Source organism: Lissotriton helveticus, chromosome 2_1 (genome assembly GCF_964261635.1).
Source record: "Lissotriton helveticus chromosome 2_1, aLisHel1.1, whole genome shotgun sequence".
NCBI lineage: Eukaryota > Metazoa > Chordata > Amphibia > Caudata > Salamandridae > Lissotriton > Lissotriton helveticus.
In genome coordinates this window covers 543697895-543720758 of record NC_136059.1, presented here as the reverse complement: position 1 = coordinate 543720758, position 22864 = coordinate 543697895, and the positions used below count along the sequence as shown (strand labels likewise).

Sequence of the window (22864 nt, the reverse complement as noted above, 5' to 3'; positions counted from 1 at the left end):
AAGGCGATTCGCTCCCAGGATCTGAATGACCTGCTGAACCAGCTCGAGGTGGGGAATGGGAGTTGTTCGATAGCTTTTGGATGCAGTCCAGGGCCCAAGGAGGATTCTGATCTAGCCTGGCGCGTTCCTCATCCCTTGTTTGAGCGTGTCCGTCTGCTGCTTGGCTTAGGCGACCCCACCCGGGCTTCCTTGGTTCGGGCCTTGGAGGATCGGTCTTGGGCGTTCAGTCTCAGATGGCGCTCCTCCGTCAGCCACGTCCAGGTCGCCTCTGGGGACTGAAAGAAGAGTGTTTTATTCTGGAACACTACTCTGAGGCAGGCTGGAAAAAGAAGCCTGTATTGGAGGTCCAAAGCACGGAGTTTCTGTTTAACCTCAACAAACGATTGTCTTTGAGTTTGGACCTCCCGTGTATAGTCGGGGAAGTTCATTATTGATTGGCTCTGGTACGTTAGGGATTTTTGCTTGCATGCTTTGGCGAGGATGGAATCTCTGTCCTTAAAATTGAGGATCCAAGCAATTATCGACCTATGTCCTGCTCCCGGCAGAGGTTTGGAGCCAGAGAGCGGTGGGCCCGCTTGATCGTAAACCACGGGGAGAGGGAGTCTTTGGGCATCCATGAGTGTATCCAATGCTCAATGAAGTTGCTCATCTGCCCCTGTTCTGAGTCCTCCGGAAAACCAACCAGGCAGAGATTATTGGTTCTCATCCTGTTTTCGGCATCCTCTGCTCGCTTATGCAGTTCCTTAGTGTGGGTCTGTGTTCGACGCGCAACTTGATCTTTTAACTGGTGGATGTCGTCCTCTACTGTGGAGATATGGGACTCAGTTTCTTTGATTCGGACAGTCGCATTGCGGAGGTCATGCCATAGGAGTGCCATGTCGACTCGGACCTCGCCAATTTTGTTCTCTACCGAGGTTTGCGAGGCACTAATTGCTTGAAGGATGGTGCTGAGGTCGGTGGCAGTGGGGGCGCACTTTTCTATGGATCCGCCCGTCGCCCCGGCCTCCGTGGTCATGTATTGATCCTTTTTGGTCCGCTTTTTGGGAGGCTTCGGGCCTCGGTCCCTCCCCATAGCAGCAGGTAGTTATTCGCCCCCACCCCGAAGACCAGCGCCTCCAGGTGTTCCCAGTGTGACCAGAGAAGAAGGCGCCTCAGGCCGCAAAAACATGAGTAAAGCAGGGGAGACCAACCAGGTCATGTAATCAGGGTTCAGTCTCTCTGAGACCGAGAGCGGCAGGTGGATGCAGGACAGTGGATGACCACTTGGGCCTCGGCGGCTCTCACGGCCCAAACGGTGCGCCCCCACCACTGTGCGATTCTGCAGTCGACCTCTCCGCAGCTAGATAGCAAAGTGTTGCTGCAGCAGGTTGCTCAGGGGGTTGGTTGGCTGATCACCCCTGCACACTGCCACCACCTGCACCCACCAGGCTGGGGGAGGGCCGGGGACCGGTCGCCTCTTGTAAGTTGGTGAGTCAACAGGTCTCACCGGGCCACCTTTTGCCCACAGGATCAGTGGGGGGGGGGGGACGCAGTCCATGAGTCCCTCGCTGGCCGAAATGGCAGCCGCACCCTCAACCCTGTCGCACTCGCCTGTCAGGCGTAGTCGCCACAGGCCCAGACTGCTCAGGGGAGCCAATTGGTTCTTCACCCTGTTTCAGGGTTTGAGGCCCAGGGTCCAGGTCCCACCTAGTGTCAGCGACCCACCATTAACAGCGTGGGCTCCCAGGAGGCTCGTACAAGCATCATAGGGCCCAGGGTCGCAGTGGCTGCAGGCAGGGTCTTCCTTGGGCCATTAGGCCTCTGGGCCGTAGTACACAGGAGCAACTTAAAGTGTGCCGGGCCTTCCGTAGTCAGAGGATGAGGGAGGCCTCAACGGAGACTCCCGTTGCCCAGTAGAGACAGCCGATCCGCCCCGGTTCAGACCCCCCTGCTGTGAGCCCGACCAGCTGCAAGTCATTGGGGCCGCTGCTGCCATTGTTCCCAGCCCGAAGGATGTGCTCAGAGCAGGCCTCATCCTCCCCGTGCCACAGCTCCGGCCCTCACCAGGCCGCAAGAGGTCCTGGCAGCTGGTGCTCCTCCGTATGTCGGCGGGACCACAGAACCGCAGGTGTCTGCAGTCCAACATCTTGTGTAGGCCCCAGCGGCTCAGGCCGGAGCTCGAGACCGCCTTGTGTCCCAGGATCTCGGCGTAGGGAGGGGGGAAAACCCAGTTCATGGGTCTCCCGCCGCCTGCTGCCTGAAATAGCAGCCGAACCCCCACTCACGACCCATCCGGCAGCCGGCCGCAGCAAGCCTGGCTCATGCCCCAGCGCTGAGGTGCAGCTGGGGAAGGGAAGGCCCCATTGCAGGCCGAAGTTCTTCTAACCTGGATGCGCGGAGTTGGAGCGTCCCGCGACTTCGCACCTCGACCACAGCGGGTACGTCACTTAGTATTCAGCCCATCAGCTGGGGAAAGAAAGGCCCCGCCGCAGTCCGCAGGTCGGAGCTCTTCTCACCCGGATGTGCAGAGTCTGATCGTACTACAACTCCGCACCTCACCCACAGCGTGTAAGTCACCTAGTATTCAGCCCGTCAGCTGGTCACATTGGAGGGGGCCCCGGTCCGCAGCATGGACACTCCCCTTGTCAGTCCCGGCATCTAGGCGCAGGCTACAGCTGCGAAGCATAGGGAGCTTGTGCCGCCATCTTAAGTTTGAAAAACCAAAGGAAATGATGGACGGAGCGTTGACAATACAAGCACTCACCCCCAGTCAACTGATCTGGGTTTAATGCATCACCATTCTTTAGCCCACTCTGCCACCCCAGTTCAGACATGGCTATATGCAAATCAGTCTGACCCTGTGCCTCATGGGAACAGTCCAGCCCGAACTGCCAAGCCATGGCCTCCCTGGACCGGAAACAAGCTACCGAGGACCAGTTTCTGGTATTTCAGCCTTCTTCAGCCCGGCTTGCTTGAATCCAGTGGCAAAGTGAGCAAGGGACTCACGTCTGAGCATACCCTGCCAACTTATGGCAAACAAAGAAAAACCAAAGGAAATGATGGACGGAGCGTTGACAATACAAGCACTCACCCCCAGTCAACTGATCTGGGTTTAATCCATCACCATTCTTTAGCCCACTCTGCCACCCCAGTTCAGACATGGCTATATGCAAATCAGTCTGACCCTGTGCCTCATGGGAACAGTCCAGCCCGGACTGCCAAGCCATGCCCTCCCTGGACCGGAAACAAGCTACCGAGGACCGGTTTCTGGCATTTCAGCCTTCTTCAGCCCGGCTTGCTTGAATCCAGTGGCAAAGTGAGCAAGGGACTCACGTCTGAGCATACCCTGCCAACTTATGGCGAACAAAGTAAAACCAAAGGAAATGATGGACGGAGCGTTGACAATACAAGCACTCACCCCCAGTAAACTGATCTGGGTTTAATCCATCACCATTCTTTAGCCCACTCCGCCACCCCAGTTCAGACATGGCAATATGCAAATCAGTCTGACCCTGTGCCTCATGGGAACAGTCCAGACCAGTTTTGCATTTGTCACCCCGAGTGGGATGGGTATGCTCAGACGTGAGTCCCATGCTCTCCACACCACTGGAGTCAAGCTATCCAGGCTGATGACAGCTGATAGCCAGAAACCGGTCCTTGGATGCTTGATTCCGGTCCAGGAAAGACATGGCTTGGCAGTTCGGCCTGGACTGTTCCCATGAGGCACAGGGTCAAGGCTGATTTGCATATGGCCATGTCTGACCTGGGGTGGTGTGGAGTGCAAAAAACGATGGATTTAGGCCCAGATCTCTGTACTGGGGTGAATGTATGACATTGTTCTGCATTCTGTCCATCAATTGTTGTTTTTACAGCAGCCATCTTAAGTTTGGCATAGCCCGGAGATCAGGGCACAAGCCAGCCGCTGCACCCATGTTCACTGTATTTCTGCCTGCGATGGCCAGCACGTTGTGGTAGGATGCAGGTGGCAGGTTAGCAGGGTGAGTGATTGCCGATGGTGGCAGATTCTGGAGCAATGACAGAGGGGTCCGGAGCACTCTTAGAGTGAAACCGCCATCTTGACGCTTCAAGCCACGCTCAATCCCTCTTATTCATTTAAGGGGATCATTTAGCATTTTGTGGATGTGGGCCATCCATCAAAGACAACATATGCGCCACCTGCCAAACTTGTGATCCGTCTGCTCCATTTAGAGGTGAGGGAACAGCTTGGTTTACATAGAGCACTGGCAGCCTACAACATCACAGTTTAATGTTCAATACAAATATGTGCTTCCGTTACATGGTAAACCTTTGTAAAAGCACAGAAGGAGCAACATGACTTTCTTTACAGAACTATTTACATTCTTTAATTAAGAAATAAGAAAATGGACAATCACATAAACAAGAACAGGCAATTCAAAGCAGCATCAGGTAAAACTATGAGATCACACTCCTAACAACTTTTCATTTTTGTCTCAAGTCAAAGTGCAATGGTCTATTCCCAGGGTCCCCAGGCTCCAGTGGCTCTTGGATCACAGCGCGGATCATCATCAGGATAACAAACAGGTACTGAATGTTGATTGTAGTAATGAAGTCGGGAAAGCAGCTTCCTAACCAAATGGGGGTATTTTTCTGATAAATCATTCCTCTCCTGAGGATCCTGAAGAATATCAAAAAGCCATAACTTCTTTGTTGGTGGATCAGGTGACCAAGGCGTCGAATAGTTGTAGAAAGAAGGCGGTGGAATCCAGTGATCACAACCTAGAGCAGATTTGAAAACAAGAAGTATAAAATTAGTTCAGAACAATTGCCAGAAGCATTTCCTTGAAAAACGTTTCTCTTTTTCCATCACTGCCATGGATGCACACCGCGGTCACAAGATATGTAAACCCTTCCCCTACGGCATATATTGGGAAATACAGACAGAGATGCAGACCGGAGTTCAGAATGCTGGTGTAAAATAACAGTTCAAAACTCCAGGTCTGAGCTACATTACCAATACAAACCAATCTTCTTCTTTAGTTGACGTACTTGCTCCACTCTACTCAGCATTGGATAGCTTTGAAACATTTTCTTATTTCAAAGATGGGTCTCAGTTGTGGCTAGGTTCTCAACTGTGCCCGATTTGCAGGCCTCCTTCATAACATAAATTTATTGTATTAGCATTGATCCTGACTAATATGTGCTCCTGATTAGAAATCTTAGCAACTTATAACATTAAACCATCATTCTGATTATAGAATTGATAGTGCAAGCAACCCATAAATAATGTGTCTAATCCGATGAATACATGCTCATATATATGGGCTAGATGTACGAAGGTTAGAATTAGCGATTTTCTGATTGCAATTGCCTGCGATTCACAATTAGGAAATCGCTATTCCTAATGTATGAAAATCATTTGAGTTTCATTAGCGATTCCTAATGGGTCACAAATAGACCTACCTCATGCATATTGATAAGGTAGGTCACAATTTGCAACACACTACGATTCACTGCCACCACATGGATAGTGGCCTGCTGGGGTCACCGGACCACAATGTCTGCGAGTACTTTTAAATAAAGCAATCTTTTGTTTCATAACTGCAGCCTGTTTTACTTAAAGGAAAACAGGAGAAGTTTAAAAAGAAAAAGATGAGACCACTGCCTACTCTTAAAAAATATTTTTGCGACATTCCCTTCCCATTGTGATGGTTTAACACCACTTTTGAAATGGTCATAAAATATTACTGCTTTGCGACCGGAATTCGGTCGCAAAATATCAATACATACGATACCATTTCAGTATTTGGAAGGGACGCCCAAAACATGCCCATTTTAGCTACCAAATCTCATTTTGCAATTTGTACCTCAGAAAAAGCATTTTCCGGGTCTCAAAAATGCTTTGTTTATCTGGCCCTTACTTCCTAACAGAAATATCTTCCCAGTGTACATCTCTTCCTCACACATTTCTGATACTTATACTGATACATCACCTTATATACTTATAACCGTTCTAGACAATCCACAACACAACGTATAATATCCCAGCACACTCCAGATTATGGGTCCCATTCACAAAGGTATTTTTGGCCATAAAAATTATACATGGTCTCGCGTTGCATGGAGGATTGCTTACAAAAATTGACGGACCTCACCACAAAATGGCACCGTTTATATTTATCTTGGTGGGGCAGATTGGACACTATTAAAATGATGCTTTCCCCCTTGGTTTTATTCACAATTTCCAATATCCCTTTCTCTATTCCTTTATCTTATTTCAAGAAAATTAATTCCATCTTATCTTCATTCTTGTGGGGACGCAAAAAAGCCTGCATGTCCATATCTAAATTAACGCGCCCAAAAGCAGAGGGTGGGGTAAATTTCCCGAATTTTTCTTTGTATCACAAGTCCTTTTTATTACATCAGGCCTCTAGATGGATTGAAGACTCTTCCACATTCTCTCCCTTGTGGACAACGCTAGAATTGGCATATATCTCTCCTTATTCTTTTTTGGAATACCTTTCTTTCTCTTGTCCACCGCAGTCTATTTCCACTCCGATTCTCAAGTACACTTATAAAATCCTGCCATCTCCGTTGATCTCTTCCTTTTTTGACCAACCTATTTGGCATAACTCATCGATTTTAATTAATAATAAACTATTTTTTTGGAAGTCTTGGAGAAGTCGTGGTATCATTTGGGTGCATCAATTATTCCAGCAATTTCGTATTATTTCTTTCTCAGAAGCTATGGCATCCTTTCATCTTCCTTCTTCTTTTCGTGTTAAGTACCTTAAATTATTACAAGCACTTCAATCAGCGTATGAATTACACATCACGTTGCCTTCCACGTCACCTCAAGAGTCTCACATCATTTCTCAATTGCGCTCTCAACTTATCAGAGGGACTAGGGCGTCCAAGATTTATTCTCTGCTACACGCTCCAGCATCACCACGCACAAAAACTAAAGTAGAAGAAGCTTGGGAAGTGGACATGGGTATCTCATGGTCTTTTGAGTTATGGGATAAGTTATGGTTAAGGTTACGGAAATCCTCCAGGGCTGCCAATACTGTTCAGACTTTGTTTTTGATTTATAATCGACTCTTACTTTCCCCACTTATTCTTAGTAAAAGATACCCTGCCTTGTCACACACATGCTGGACTTGCTCTACACCACACGCAGATTCGCTACACTTGCTTTTCAATTGCAATCCGGTTCATACCTTTTGGGTTAAGGTGTGGTCTCAAATTAACAATATCTTTTCCACTACACACCCGTTCCATGCTTCACATATTTTTTTAGGTAGTATTTCCCCCATTTGGGATCATTGCACTTTCAACATAAAAATAATTGACCTGCTTATTGCAGTAGCTTTTCAACAGATTACTAAGGCTTGGAAAGATCTCACTAAACTCTCGTATCAGGCTTGGTGGTATGCTGTATGTTACAACCATAGGCTGGACACAACTTTTGTTTATCCACTCGTTTTGGCTCCAAAACGAAAACAGTTGTGGGACCCAGTTGTCTCATTTTTTGACACTTGTGCTCTCCGCTCTCTGCCTCAATCTCCCTTTCAACAGGAAGTCGCTAAACCTCCTTGAGTTCCCTTCATTCTTTTATCTACTTTATATTAATAATTATTCTATCATTCTTTCGTATATCAACAAATTACTGATTGTTGCATATTTCATTATAGCTGGTTATTTATGCAAGTTCTTTCCTACGGATTGTCTCTTTTATTTATATTAATGTATGCTTTATCTTTACATTGATGTTTTTAAATTGTACAAGTGCTTTATATGACTGTTAATAAACTTTATTCTGAACTTGAAGAAATGGGTGAAAAAACTGAAATTAACGCCTGGGAGCAATTCACAAAAGAATTCCTGGCTGGTGTGAATTGATTTACTATTTTGGATTACTCTGCCAAAAGTGCAGATACATCCGGTGTAATAAATCCCATGTAAAGGATGGGAAGCGGGCATTACAAGCCATGGGTTACTTAGTAATGTGATGCCCACAAACATGTATATTTGTGGGAGTTCTCAAATTCTAATCCATCTTCTTCCCACAGTGGAAATTGTAAGGCAACCGATGGATGAGAAGAGGAGAGGATCACCCCTAGATTTTGTAGGGTTTTTCATGGAAGCACTTTCTCCAAGAGGAAACATGTTAATTATACACCCAAATGATCAACAAGATGAATGGTTACAGAGAAAATCAGAAAGAATTTCAAGAAGACCGGAAAGACTGATTGAACAATGTTGATCTATTTACTTTATCTATATTGTTTATTTTGTTTATTTGTTTTGGCGGGGAGGGGGGAGAATGTAGTAATGTGTAAATGATATAATGATGTCATTAGTTCTAAAAGAATGTTAAGACTTGAGGAATGCACAGTGGGCATTTATTTGATGTACCAGGATGAATATGGAAGCGGATTCACACGCTCCATTAAAGGATATTACTAAATAATATTCACTGTGTCTGGATGACTCTTTTACAATGTTTACCTTAGGGACAAGGAAACAAGCATGCGTTGGCAAGGAGGGGCAACAGGACAAGATGCCGGGCTTCCAGTCTGAAATTAGCACAAAGGGAGGCTGCAGGTGAAACGATCACACAAAAGGGCTGTTAGGGGGCTGGTGCATACAGAGGAACTGCAAGGGTGAGACAGAGCAGCGCACAAAGGTGCTCCAAGGAGGCATGGGGACACAAATAGAAGCTGCAGGGTAGAAGCACAGAAAGGAAATGTAGGTGGGGCAACTGCATACGGAGCAACTGCAGGGAGTTGGGGAGTACACAAAGGGGCACAAAGGGTGTGACGGGCACAGAGAGGTACCAGGGGTGCACAGGAACGGCTGCAGACAGGCAGAGAGTACACAGGTGTGTTGCAGAGGGTGTGGAGCCCACATGTACAGGCTGTTCGGGTGGATACAGAGGAACTGCAGAAAGGCGAGAGCATACCCGCCATCAAACATTTACACAACCACAATGTCCACACAATCATAAATTTACACAACGCCAATCATACAGCAACACAAGCCACAACAGACAACCACTCACACATCTCATACATTCACATCATATACCAACACACACACTGTACATTCATGCAAGCAATACCATAAGACAGCACACCAACCCTTACGCGTCCAAACTCAAACAACATCATAGGCCAACAAGCCCGCCATCATACACAGCACACCTATTATCAATCAATCAATCAATCAATCAATCATTGCATTTCTAAAGCGCGCTACATACCCGTGAGGGTCTCAAGGCGCTGGGGGGGGGGCGCTACTAATCTAAGAGCCAGGTCTTGAGGAGTCTTCTGAAGGCTAGCAGGTCCTGAGTCTGTCGTAGGCTGGTGGGGAGAGCGTTCCAGGTCTTGGCGGCGAGGTAGGCGAAGGATCTGCCGCCGGCGGTGGTCTTCCAGAAACGGGGAACTGTGGAGAGGGCGAGGTTGGCTGAGCGGAGGCTACGGGTGGGGGTGTGGAAGCTGAGACGGGTGTTGAGGTATGTAGGTCCGGTGTTGTGTAGTGCCTTGTGTGCGTGGATGAGGAGCTTGAAGGTGATCCTCTTGTTGACGGGGAGCCAGTGCAGGACTCTCAGGTGGGGTGTGATGTGGCTGCGTTGGGGGACGTTAAGGATCAGTCGTGCCGAGGCGTTCTGTATTAGTTGTAGTCGTCTCAGGATCTTGGTTGTCGTTCCTGAGTAGAGGGCGTTCCCGTAGTCGAGTCTGCTGGTGACGAGGGCCTGGGTGGCGGTTTTTCTCGTATGTCGGGAGGGATCCATTTGAAGATCCTGCGGAGCATTCAGAGGGTGTTGAAGCAGGACGCGGAGACGGTGTAGACTTGTCTGGTCTTGGAGAGGGTGGAGTCGAGGATGACCCCCAGGTTGCGTGCGTGGTCTGTGGGTTCCGGGGCTGTGCCTTGCAATGTGGGCCACCAGGAGTCGTTCCAGGCTGATGGGGTGGGTCCGATGATGAGGACCTCCGTCTTGTCTGAATTCAGCTTCAGTCTGCTGTCCTTCATCCAGTCTGCTACGGCCTTCATTCCTCTATGGAGGTTGGCTTTGGCGGTGTGGGGGTCTTCGGTGAGGGATATGATCAGCTGGGTGTCGTCAGCGTAGGAGATGATGTTGAGGTTGTGTTGTCATGCGACGTGGGCGAGCGGTGGGATGCCGCAGATCTCTGTGGTTTTCGAGCGGAAGGGTGGGAGGCGGACGCTCTGAGTTCTGCCGTAGAGGAAGGATGTGGTCCAGGACAGGGCCTTCTCTTGGATTCCGGCGTCGTGGAGGCGTGCTGATAGGGTGCGGTGGCAGACTGTGTCAAAGGCTGCTGATTGGTCCAGGAGGATGAGGGCGGCTGTTTCTCCTTTGTCCATCAGGATCCTAATATCGTCAGTGGCGGCGATGAGGGTGGTCTCCGTGCTGTGGTTGCTGCGGAAACCGGATTGATAAGGGTCCAGGATGTTGTTCTCTTCGAGGTAGCGGGTTAGCTGTTTGTTGACAATCTTCTCTGTCACTTTTGCCGGGAACGGGAACAGGGAGATGGGCCGGAAGTTCTTGAGGTCCTTGGGGTCCGCCTTGGGCTTCTTCAGAAGGGCGTGGATCTCGGCAAGTTTCAAGCTTTCCGGGAAGGTTGCTGTCTCGAAGGAACTGTTGATTGTTTTCCGGAGGTGGGGCGCAATGGTTGTGCTGGCTTTGTTGAAGACGTGGTGAGGGCAGGGGTCGGATGGGGATCCGGAGTGGATGGAGTTCATGGTTTTAATGGTGTCTTCGTCGCTGACGTTGGACCAGGCGGTCAGGCGACTGGTGCGGGTGGTGGTCGCAGGGGTGGTGGACTCTGTGGTGGGTGCGGGGGTGTCGGAGTTGAAGCTGTCGTGGATGTCGGTGATCTTGCGGTGAAAGAAGGTGGAAGGTGATAGGTTCACACATCTAACCTCATACACGAGCACACCAACCACAACACATCCACACAACCTCATACACGAGCACACCAACCACAACACATCCACACAACCAACATCATATGGCCTTACACCAACCATCATAAGCTAACGCACCCATTGTCATAGGTTAAAAAAAAACATTTGCTAACACACAAGAGCAAACAAAAAATGAAAATCTCTAAAAACAGTAAAAGTTGCCAAAACATCCACCATCATACACCAGCACACTTTCATACATCACACAATTAATCCCATATGACAACACACCAACCTCAGAATAACCATACAACCAACATCAAACGTTCTCACACTCGCTATCACACACTAAAACACTCACTGTCATAGGTCCTCAAAATATATCATTGCCATTACACAAAAGCAATAAAAAGAAACAATGAAACTCCCTAAAAATCTAAAAGTCAAAGCGATGTAAAGATTCACAAATATGCTAACCATGGGTTGAACAACAAATACAAAGTTGAGAAATTCAAAAGTAAAGGTGCTGCCTTCACCTCATATTACAGCCCTTCTCTACTAATTCAGCCATTACGTCTGACCTGATTATATAATTGTTGCAACTATAAATAACAAACAAATATTAAGCACATCAACACAAACATACCCAGTATCATCCGTCTACAAAACCAACATAACATGCCAAAATACCCACCTCCAGACATGCTTCCACCAACCATCATATGGCAACACAAGCACGTCATATGGCCACTCACAGAACCTCATACATAATTCTCTTCCAACCACCAATATATATCCACACATTCATCACAGTCACATACCACTAACACACTTCCATACACCATCAAATGCCAATACCAACCACAACCACCATTAAATGCCTGCTCAGCCAATGGTATGTCCCACACACCTGCATTGATGCATGTCAGATTATCAAATACAAAAATATTGTCCTATAAAAATATATCCAGTACCAAATTATCCTGTAGGTAGGTATTTTAAAGGAAATAGAGATTTACTATTCTTAACTTCACACCTATGTACGTTAAAGGTATACATTGGGAAGTTACATATATGTGGAGTTAAGAATAGTAAAGTTACAATTACTTATATGTACTTACCTTCACAATATTTTCGTATTCAATATACTGACTACAGTATTTTCACACCACCACCCATCAACATAAGTACATTATTTCAAAATTAAATACCCAAGCATTTGCCAACATACATCCACAGTCAGACACCAACACACCTAACATTGTACATCCAAACACCCACCATTGTATATGCACACATCCAGCACCCCACCCACGGCTCGCAGGGCGGGCAAGAGGGGCATGACGGGGCACGGGTCGCAATGTAAAAAAGTAAAATGAACGCCTGGTCCTGCGTCTCTGCTCCTGCTCTCCTGAGTTAGACTCCAGGAACAAGAGGCACAGCCAGGCTCCCCATACCAATCGCAACGCTGCAATGCAGCTTGTGATTGGTCTGAGCGTCATGACACAGCGCTCATCCAGGAGATGGAGGGGTTAGCATGTTTCCTCGCAGGCTGTAATGCAGCTTGCCTGGAGAAAGGGAAAGTGCACATTACTGTTTTTGGCGGCCCGAGAGGACCGGCCAACAGTCATTGCGCACTTACTACCACTCCTCCCCTGCTCAACAGCCCCACCCGTCCCCTCACGTAAAGCTGCCACAGCAGGAGGACAAGATCAAATGATAATAACATTACGTTATTATCATTTTATTTTCTCCTTTCTATTACTGCTTCAAGGCAGTGGGGCAACACTCCTTCGCCTTAGCAGAGGAGCCGCCACTGGCTACCACACAGAGCATGCAAATCCACCCAATCTGCATTTACCCGTGCTGTACATTTTCACACCAAGACCAGAGTTACACCATCATGCATCCTTTTACAAACTTATAATCATATTCACTCAATCTCACAAACATTTTTCAGAGGAAATGCTTTCTTAAGTATTAGCAGGGGAAGGCAACAAGGTAGATTTAGTACAGTTTGTTTACCACACAAAGTGATGGTAGCACTTTAACTTGTGTATTTTTGTGAACCCACTATTAACATATTAGCCAACTTTAGCTCCCTTTCCGCTTATGTTTTTAAGACATATACATATCCGTATAATAATCTAATATTTTATGATTAATACATGTAACAAGACACTGCCATAGTTGCACAGGTGGGTGACATCTCACGTAACTCACGGGGCCATACCTCATATTGGCTCACCAAGCGGCTAGATTAAGCCAGTGCTGTGTTACAGGTCCGGACACGCCTTAAGATATACAAAAAGAATTGTGTACAGGATACAGCACATAAAGAAAATATGTGTGAGAGCAAGGAAAGTACCTCACGGACGTGACACCCGAGGGGGTTCCCGGTCTACAAATGACCGGTCTACCTACTTCTCATCATCGGTTACTTTCCTTGCTGGGAGGATGAAAAAAGTGCAAGAAGAATGTGCACAAAACAGAATAGAGAGACAGAGAGGGAGTGTACAAATACACTACCTGGGAGGACAGAGAAAAGTGTTCAAGAAAAGGTTAACAAGTACCTACACCCAACACCGACAAACATGAAATATAAAATGGTGAGGTTTGGCTGGCTGAATCAATTTTATTCTGGTGCTGCCAAGCTTCACCTTCTAAAAAATGGTTAAATTGATACCATTCATTGTTATGACTGGACCGACATGTTTCATTGCCTTGTCATTGGCAATTTCGTCAGGGCAAATGGTTGGGTCTCTATTCTTAATCCTCCATTTTTCATATGGGAACCTGTACACACACACACATTTAAAAACAGAGCACAGCAGTGGTCAGATGGTGAGTCAATAAAGGCCTGTGTACACTTCACACTAAAGCTAGTGGCAGCAGATCGCTGCAATTACCTTATGCTCGCAAATACTGGATATACCGTCGAGCATCAGAAGGACGGCGTGTCAAAAGATTACGAATCCGTCTTGGGGACTCCTCGATGTGAGTCACCTATATAAAAACATATAGCAATCTAATTTCATACATCATGATGTCCACAGTTATATTCGTTATTCCAAGGTACTCGTGGGGCAGGAAAGACTCCCTATGTTATTTCTAAAGTGTGCCATCAAGTTATCCAGCGGTGACAACCGCCACAATTGCGTTACAACCTGGAAAACAGGTGACGGTATGTTACTGACATCACCAGATTGGTAATGTAAAAACTGGTGGGGGGATGAGTTGTCTGCAAGTTTAACCCATAGCCACGCGGGGGTGCCGATCACCTGCCAGGTTTGTGAAGTTATTAAGAGGAGAAAAACGCCCACCGCTCTAGGTGAACACCCGAGCGGGGGTGCCTACCAGTACCGGTATGAATTCTTAGCAACTGGGCCAGGACCGAGTGCAACCGAGCACAGTTACCACATACCGCTGCCGAGTCCCTCCGGCACTTCCGACGTCTCACAATCCAAACCTGGATTGGGACGCGGAAGTACCCCGGCCGGGGCTCCGCCCATCACGTAACGTGGCGGCCATCTTTAGAAAGTAATGAAGTCAGACTCGGGGTGAATACGATCACCTAACTTTATTCATACTGCGCAAGTAGCAATCAACATTGGACCTTCTATTCAGAACATTGTTATAGGTCCTGGGTTAGTCAAGCCAATCAAGAGTGCCAGCGCTAAAAAGGACAGGCGCCGTGTAAACTGGTATCAAACCACCCAGTACATGAATGGAAGTGCTATGAGGGCAGTCTATGGGGTTTAGAATCGTGAAAACGACAGAGGCAGGGGGAGCTACGTTAATGCCAAAATTACTGATACTGTCAGACGTCCCAATCTCAATGCAGGTTTTTTTAGAAAAATGCCCCAAACAGTATATAGTAACCAAACAAAAGGCTTGGATCGCACAATAATGGAGGGCTTGTTAAAGGGGGCCACATATATGTTGTTTACAGGATCTACGGGGGTTACCCCCAGTGTCTAACGTCTGCTCACTTTGTTCCATTCAATGGAATCGTTAAGACCCTCTTTGTCTGCCTTCTCTAGATAGATCCATCGTGCTTCCTTCCTTGCCAGTATTGCATCTAGGTTGTGTGTGTTGCCCACCACCTTCTCCAATACTGTCCATTTTAAGTCACTCTGCCCATGATTTTTTTCAGTGAAGTGCTGTACCAAACGTGTGGTGAGTTTCTTGGCTCGAATGGTGCTTAGATGCTCCTGAATGCGCACTTTCACTTTACGTGTGGTGAGACCTATATACTGCAACCCACAACTGCAAGTAATTCTATAAATAACATGTGTGGTATTGCAGTTACTGAATTTGGTCAGGTACCAGGTCTTGCCATTGTGTAATGTGATCTCTTTAGTAGCGGTGGTAAGTGGGCACACAGAGCACCCACCGCAAGGATAATGGCCCGCCGGAATGGTCTTAATTTCCGGGCTGATAGTCACATTCCTCGTATGTACCAACTTGTCGCGCAGGTTGGCTGCCCTTTTGAATGCAAAGCGAGGAACTGGCATCTTGTCATTAGGAGTGTCCAATATGGTCCAATGTCTACGGATAATCTGTCTAATTTTTGTGGACAGTGGGTCAAAAGTGGTCACAACAGGTAAGCACGGATGAATGATTTTTACATTACGTTCAAGCAGGGCATCGCGTGGGGTATTCAGAGCCCTCTTGCGTGCATGTTTGATAACTCTGTTCGGATACTGCCTCTGCTTTAACCTGTTGACCAAACCAGCGGACTGGTCCACGTATGCCTCAGTTGTGGAGCAGTTCCTGCGGTATCGAAGAAACTGACCTACCGGCAGGTTATCTCTGAGGGAGCGTGGATGAAATGAGTGGTAGTGTAGGAGAGAGTTTCTATCCGTGTCTTTTTGGTGGACCGTGGTGACCAGCTTATTCTCCTCCACTGATATATCCACATCCAGATATACTGCCTTACTGTTGCTGATTGACCAGGTGAAGCGTAGGCTTTCATCAGCTTGATTCAACCAATCAAGAAATAGACGTAACCGGTCCTCTGTACCTGTCCAGATACAGAGGACATCATCTATATATCGTCTCCATTCCTGGATGTTACTTAGGAACGGATTGGAGGGATGATAAATCACATTCTCCTCAAACTGGCCCAGATAAATGCAGGCCAGGCTCGGAGCAAATGTAGCCCCCATGGATGTCCCAGACGTCTGTAAGTACAGTTGTCCTTTGTACTCAAAAAAGTTCCTCGTGAGGGCTAACTCAATGCATTGGAGGACAAATGACACAGGTGTGTCATAGAACCATTCCATCGCCTCCAGGGCTCTAGCTGCTGCCACCAGCTTAGCGCCCTGGGGGATGCTAGTGTATAATGATTCGATATCGATCGTGACCAATAGTTGGTTAGTGGGGTCAAAAGTCATGTCCTTCAAGATGTTCAAGATATCTGTAGTGTCCTGCACATATGATTTCTGAGTGATGACTGCTTCTCTGAGGAAGAAGTCGGAGAATTGAGACAAGGGTTCAAGAATTGATTGTATACCAGATACGATCGGACGTCCTGGCGGCGGGCGCTGTGGCTTATGGATCTTCGGCAAGCTGTAGAATGCCGGAACACGGGGATTTACATTAATAATGAAATCGGCCTCCTTGGTGGTAACCCATTTCTTGGATACCGCATCTGCCACCAGGTTTTTGATGGTACTGGCGAGTTCCTGGGAGGGGTCGCGCATTATGGGGCTGTAATTGGTGCGGACGGATAGAAGTCTAAGTACCTCCGTCTCGTAGTCGGCGGTGTTGAGCACGACCACCGCCCCACCCTTATCCGCTGGCTTGATGGTGATCGCCGAATTCAGTTGTAATGCTTTTACGGCTTGCCAATCTTCTCTGGTCATATTATGGCCCTGATGGAAATGTGTTTGCTGTTCGAGAGCCTCCACTTCGTGTAGCACTCGTTGCTCGAAAACTGCAACCTCGGGGCCCAGAACTGATACTGGGGGACAGAACGTAGAAGGGCGGTGTAAATTCGTATCAAACAGTGATAGAGGGGTCTTTTCTTTATCATGGAAGAATTTATGCAGCTTGATCTTGCGCATCATTTCGGACAGCTCAGTCCTACAGAGAAATGGATCATGTTGGGGTGTGGGCACAAATTCCAATCCCTTATTTAATACTCCCTTTTCAGTAATCGTGAGTATGTAGCTAGATAGATTAACTACGATGTCATTCTCCGGGACTGGGATAGATGTAACTGGCTCTATCACTTCTGAAATGTGCGCCCCCTGCTCCGTGTCACGCTGGGTGAAAAAGTCTGCCATGTTGGTGGTGTTTTGCCCCTGCCTCTGCCTCTCTGGGCCTGACCGCCTACCCCTCGATGGCCTCCCGAGCCCTGACCTAAAAAAGCTCGCAATAATGCTCCTAGGTCGTCTTCAGGTTTGCCACCTGTCGCAAAGTTGACCCGGTTGCCAGTAGAGGTAGTGGGACGATCTGCTGCCTCCTCGTCTTCGCTGCTGGTATTATCGAATTGCCAGTTGTTTGGTGTGCGTCTATATCCCTGCTGACCCCCTCGATTGGCTTGTTGTCTGCCCCTCCTGGACTGATATTGGCCCCTGGGTTGTTCTTGTGGTCTCTCGTAATACTCGTCCTCTATATATGGGAAAGCCCACTTATGAGTGTGCAGTTCTAGATTCTTTTTAAGGCCTATTATTTTCTGATTAACCATATAGGCTTTGTAATCAGCCAGATCACCTTGGATGCGGGCCAGTTGGTCCTTCGCATCCAGCAAAGCACTGTTGTTATTAAGACTGTCTTCTAATTCCAAAATTTCTACCAAAAGCTGGTTTGGTCAACAGGTTAAAGCAGAGGCAGTATCCGAACAGAGTTATCAAACATGCACGCAAGAGGGCTCTGAATACCCCACGCGATTCCCTGCTTGAACGTAATGTAAAAATCATTCATCCGTGCTTACCTGTTGTGACCACTTTTGACCCACTGTCCACAAAAATTAGACAGATTATCTGTAGACATTGGACCATATTGGACACTCCTAATGACAAGATGCCAGTTCCTCGCTTTGCATTCAAAAGGGCAGCCAACCTGCGCGACAAGTTGGTACATACGAGGAATGCGGTGGGTGCTCTGTGTGCCCACTTACCACCGCTACTAAAGAGATCACATTACACAATGGCAAGACCTGGTACCTGACCAAATTCAGTAACTGCAATACCACACATGTTATTTATAGAATTACTTGCAGTTGTGGGTTGCAGTATATAGGTCTCACCACACGTAAAGTGAAAGTGCGCATTCAGGAGCATCTCAGCACCATTCGAGCCAAGAAACTCACCACACGTTTGGTACAGCACTTCACTGAAAAAAATCATGGGCAGAGTGACTTAAAATGGACAGTATTGGAGAAGGTGGTGGGCAACACACACAACCTAGATGCAATACTGGCAAGGAAGGAAGCACGATAGATCTATCTAGAGAAGGCAGACAAAGAGGGTCTTAATGATTCCATTGAATGGAACAAAGTGAGCAGACGTTAGACACTGGGGGTAACCCCCGTAGATCCTGTAAACAACATATATGTGGCCCCCTTTACCAAGCCCTCCATTATTGTGTGATCCAAGCCTTTGTTTGGTTACTATATACTGTTTGGGGCATTTTTCTAAAAAAACCTGCATTGAGATTGGGACGTCTGACAGTATCAGTAATTTTGGCATTAACGTAGCTCCCCCTGCCTCTGTCGTTTTCACGATTCTAAACCCCATAGACTGCCCTCATAGCACTTCCATTCATGTACTGGGTGGTTTGATACCAGTTCACACGGCGCCTGTCCTTTTTAGCGCTGGCACTCTTGATTGGCTTGACTAACCCAGGACCTATAACAATGTTCTGAATAGAAGGTCCAATGTTGATTGCTACTTGCGCAGTATGAATAAAGTTAGGTGATCGTATTCACCCCGAGTCTGACTTCATTACTTTCTAAAGATGGCCGCCACGTTACGTGATGGGCGGAGCCCCGGCCGGGGTACTTCCGCGTCCCAATCCAGGTTTGGATTGTGAGACGTCGGAAGTGCCGGAGGGACCCGGCAGCGGTATGTGGTAACCGTGCTCGGTTGCACTCGGTCCTGGCCCAGTTGCTAAGAATTCATACCGGTACTGGTAGGCACCCCCGCTCGGGTGTTCACCTAGAGCGGTGGGCGTTTTTCTCCTCTTAATAACTTCACAAACCTGGCAGGTGATCGGCACCCCCGGGTGGCTATGGGTTAAACTTGCAGACAACTCATCCCCCCACCAGTTTTTACATTACCAATCTGGTGATGTCAGTAACATACCGTCACCTGTTTTCCAGGTTGTAACGCAATTGTGGCGGTTGTCACCGCTGGATAACTTGATGGCACACTTTAGAAATAACATAGGGAGTCTTTCCCGCCCCACGAGTACCTTGGAATAACGAATATAACTGTGGACATCATGATGTATGAAATTAGATTGCTATATGTTTTTATATAGGTGACTCACATCGAGGAGTCCCCAAGACGGATTCGTGATCTTTTGACACGCCGTCCTTCTGATGCTCGACGGTATATCCAGTATTTGCGAGCATAAGGTAATTGCAGCGATCTGCTGCCACTAGCTTTAGTGTGATGTGTACACAGGCCTTTATTGACTCACCATCTGACCACTGCTGTGCTCTGTTTTTAAATGTGTGTGTGTGTACAGGTTCCCATATGAAAAATGGAGGATTAAGAATAGAGACCCAACCATTTGCCCTGACGAAATTGCCAATGACAAGGCAATGAAACATGTCGGTCCAGTCATAACAATGAATGGTATCAATTTAACCATTTTTTAGAAGGTGAAGCTTGGCAGCACCAGAATAAAATTGATTCAGCCAGCCAAACCTCACCATTTTATATTTTATGTTTGTCGGTGTTGGGTGTAGGTACTTGTTAACCTTTTCTTGAACACTTTTCTCTGTCCTCCCAGGTAGTGTATTTGTACACTCCCTCTCTGTCTCTCTATTCTGTTTTGTGCACATTCTTCTTGCACTTTTTTCATCCTCCCAGCAAGGAAAGTAACCGATGATGAGAAGTGGGTAGACCGGTCATTTGTAGACCGGGAACCACCTCGGGTGTCACGTCCGTGAGGTACTTTCCTTGCTCTCACACATATTTTCTTTATGTGCTGTATCCTGTACACAATTCTTTTTGTATATCTTAAGGCGTGTCCGGACCTGTAACACAGCACTGGCTTAATCTAGCCGCTTGGTGAGCCAATATGAGGTATGGCCCCGTGAGTTACGTAGTCTGAGATTTATAGCATGCAGGCTGAATAGGGCTTTTTGTTTCAGATTTGTTGAGTGGGGGGCTGCCCTAGATAGCCTTTCTTCCCCTTTCATCCCCTTTTGATTGGGTGACATCTCACCACAACTGATTTTCTAGAAGTTAGCTGACTGACTTACCTGTCCTGAATTTAAGGTGTGTGTTATACATTAGCTACACCGGCTGATTAATATATGCACCACATATATCTACTGCATAGCTCATACAAATGCACTCAGAAAATATACAGCATGAACAAGAATTGTTGGCAATTGTTTATCAGAAATAACCAGGCAGCCTGTATCACCAAAGTATTCATGTTTAGCAATCCAGCGGCAAGGAAATAATAACAGAGTATAGCCAAGATAACTGAACATGTTACTTTACTTACCGGGATAGCCAGTGAGCAGTTTCCATTGTCCATGTCGTATCCCAGCATGGATGGATATATTGAAAAGTGAATTTTCCCAGAAGGATGGCTGGACATTATCTGCAGATTCTCTGATGTGCCCACCAGGGCCTGTAAAAGAAAGCATATTCCTAGGTTTTAGTCTTTGTGCATGGGAATGGGCCTTTAATAAAAAGGTTTATGATACTAATGCCAGCATAAACTGGAAAATTAACTTGCTCTGAGACATGTCTTACAAATGTTGCAAAGCCACAATCGATATTCATGTTAGAAAGTTATTTTTGAGACAAGCTGCTTTATTTGGTACTCTGCAATCTGGAGAAAAGTTAGAGAAAACGACCAAGATATGGAGAGTTGTTGTAGTCAAGGCACAATACAATGATTGCGTGGACTACAGCTGGAGAAGAAGTAGGAAGAAGGGTAACATTTTGATAATAACAAATGAAGTAAAAACAGGAGAAGCGTTAGCTAACCCTTGGGACTAGAAAAACAAAAGCATTAAACAAGCAACCTAGATTACAAAATGAGCCAAGAATGAAGTGAACCAAGCTGTGGGGGTCACAAGTTGAAACACCAGGAAGAAGTGGAAGATCCCATGGCAAGAACTTTCATCTTGTTGGTGTTCAGTGTAGGTAAACTGGCATTCACCAACTGATTACCACAATAAAGCACATGGCTTGCAATTCATTAGGGGGTACGTGCACTGCCTGTCCACAGCTGACAAGATAAGTAGTCAACCAAGCTAAGGTCTCGTCAAGGACAGTTGTTCGGAAGAGGCAAACTAGCAAGAGATGTTGGAGGCCTTGGAGTGTTCTAGTAAGATCAGGATAGTCAAACCACCAAATGCATAATGATTCTGAGGTCATCTGAAATAGAAACCAATGCAGATCTGGTGCTGTGATGAGGGCAGAGACCTGGCTGAATGGGGTGCAGGACTGAACTGGCCTCCAAAAATGGATTGCTGAGGATTGTAATAGGTAAAGGTAAAAACAAACCTGGCCTGTATTTGCTGAGAATAGATATATAAGCAGTGGTCTGCTCAAGTAAAGGCCCAACCAGTGGTTAATTTCTATTTGGTACAGGCTGAGCCAGAGACATGGTGAGTTGCAGAGAGCATTAGGAATAGGGCAAAGAGAGTTAGTCACCAGGTGCAGCATCTGACCTGAACTGGGTCTAATAGGGGAATCAAATTGAATAGAAACTGTCATCAGGTGTGAGTAAGATGAAATCAAAGAGCAAACGCTGTGAACATGAAAGTTGTTGTGGAATTGCGGAGTAAAGAACTTAGATACAATGCAATGTAGTTCAATTTTACAATGGAAAAAGATGGAGTGGGTCTACATAGGTCTTGGGAAGGGGGATCTGAGAGACAGCATCACGATTATTCCATCAAAGATGTAAGCATTGTAAATGTTCACTTAGATGAATTCCCTTGTCTAAGATGAAGGAAGCTCAGTAAGATGTATGTACACGTATTACTTATTTTTATTAACTTCTCAAAACCACACTTTTAGCCCTCACTCTGAAGTGGCCTCTAACCAACATGCCATGCACACTTTTGTTTTTTGGAGTCTATTTTGGCACATTTAAGTTCTTCAGAGAACCAAATGTGCATTAAAGCCTGAAGTATGGTCACTGGCAGATTTTAGAGTAGAATGACGGGCCTGGCACCATGAGCCGTTAAATAGTCAGAATGTAAGATCACTCTGAAAGAAGAGAGACACCCAAGGTAAGGAAAAGTTAAGCTGATCAATTTAGGTCAGGATCGTTTGAATAACATCAGCAACAAATCTCTGTTATAGAAGATTCTCAAAAAATGATTAGCTTTCGTATGGAAGAATTGAGCCCAATGGGTCCCACGATCTACACTACTTAAACCTATTACAAAGGGAGGGTTACATTTCGTCAACATTAAAACTTATCTTCAGGGGGCTCAGATCCGGCCACCTTTAGAATGGAATCACAATGCTGAAAATAAGGGATGGGTTACAATCAAATCAAATGTTTTGCCTACCCCATCATGCTACTACTATGGCTCCCTCAAATGGTGCGCCATGGAATCATTACCATCTTAACATCCTCCCTAATACTATTTGAATACTGGCAACAGAAGACCAGAAAGAAGAAAGAAAGGTACCACCATCTTCCCTTCACCCTTTGATGCTCATTATACATAATCCGACTTTAAGATCCCAGGTTTACTTTGGAACAGCCCTAACCCCCATCATTGGCAGACTTATTTTCCAAAGGTACACTTACCACC

The 22864-nt window shown here is 46.6% G+C and overlaps 1 protein-coding gene across 1 annotated transcript in view; it reads right to left on the bottom strand.

Annotated features, from left to right (window-relative positions):
• Positions 1 to 4316: 4316 nt before the first annotated feature.
• Positions 4317 to 22864, bottom strand: part of ARSB (arylsulfatase B) — a 267505-nt gene continuing 248957 nt past the window's right edge. The window contains exons 7-8 of the mRNA XM_078675211.1: positions 20584 to 20712; positions 4317 to 4737 (exon numbers count right to left, since the gene is read on the bottom strand). Coding sequence (XP_078531337.1) covers positions 4472 to 4737; positions 20584 to 20712 — 395 coding nt within the window. The 3' untranslated portion in view covers positions 4317 to 4471. The remainder of the gene's footprint in view (positions 4738 to 20583; positions 20713 to 22864) is intronic.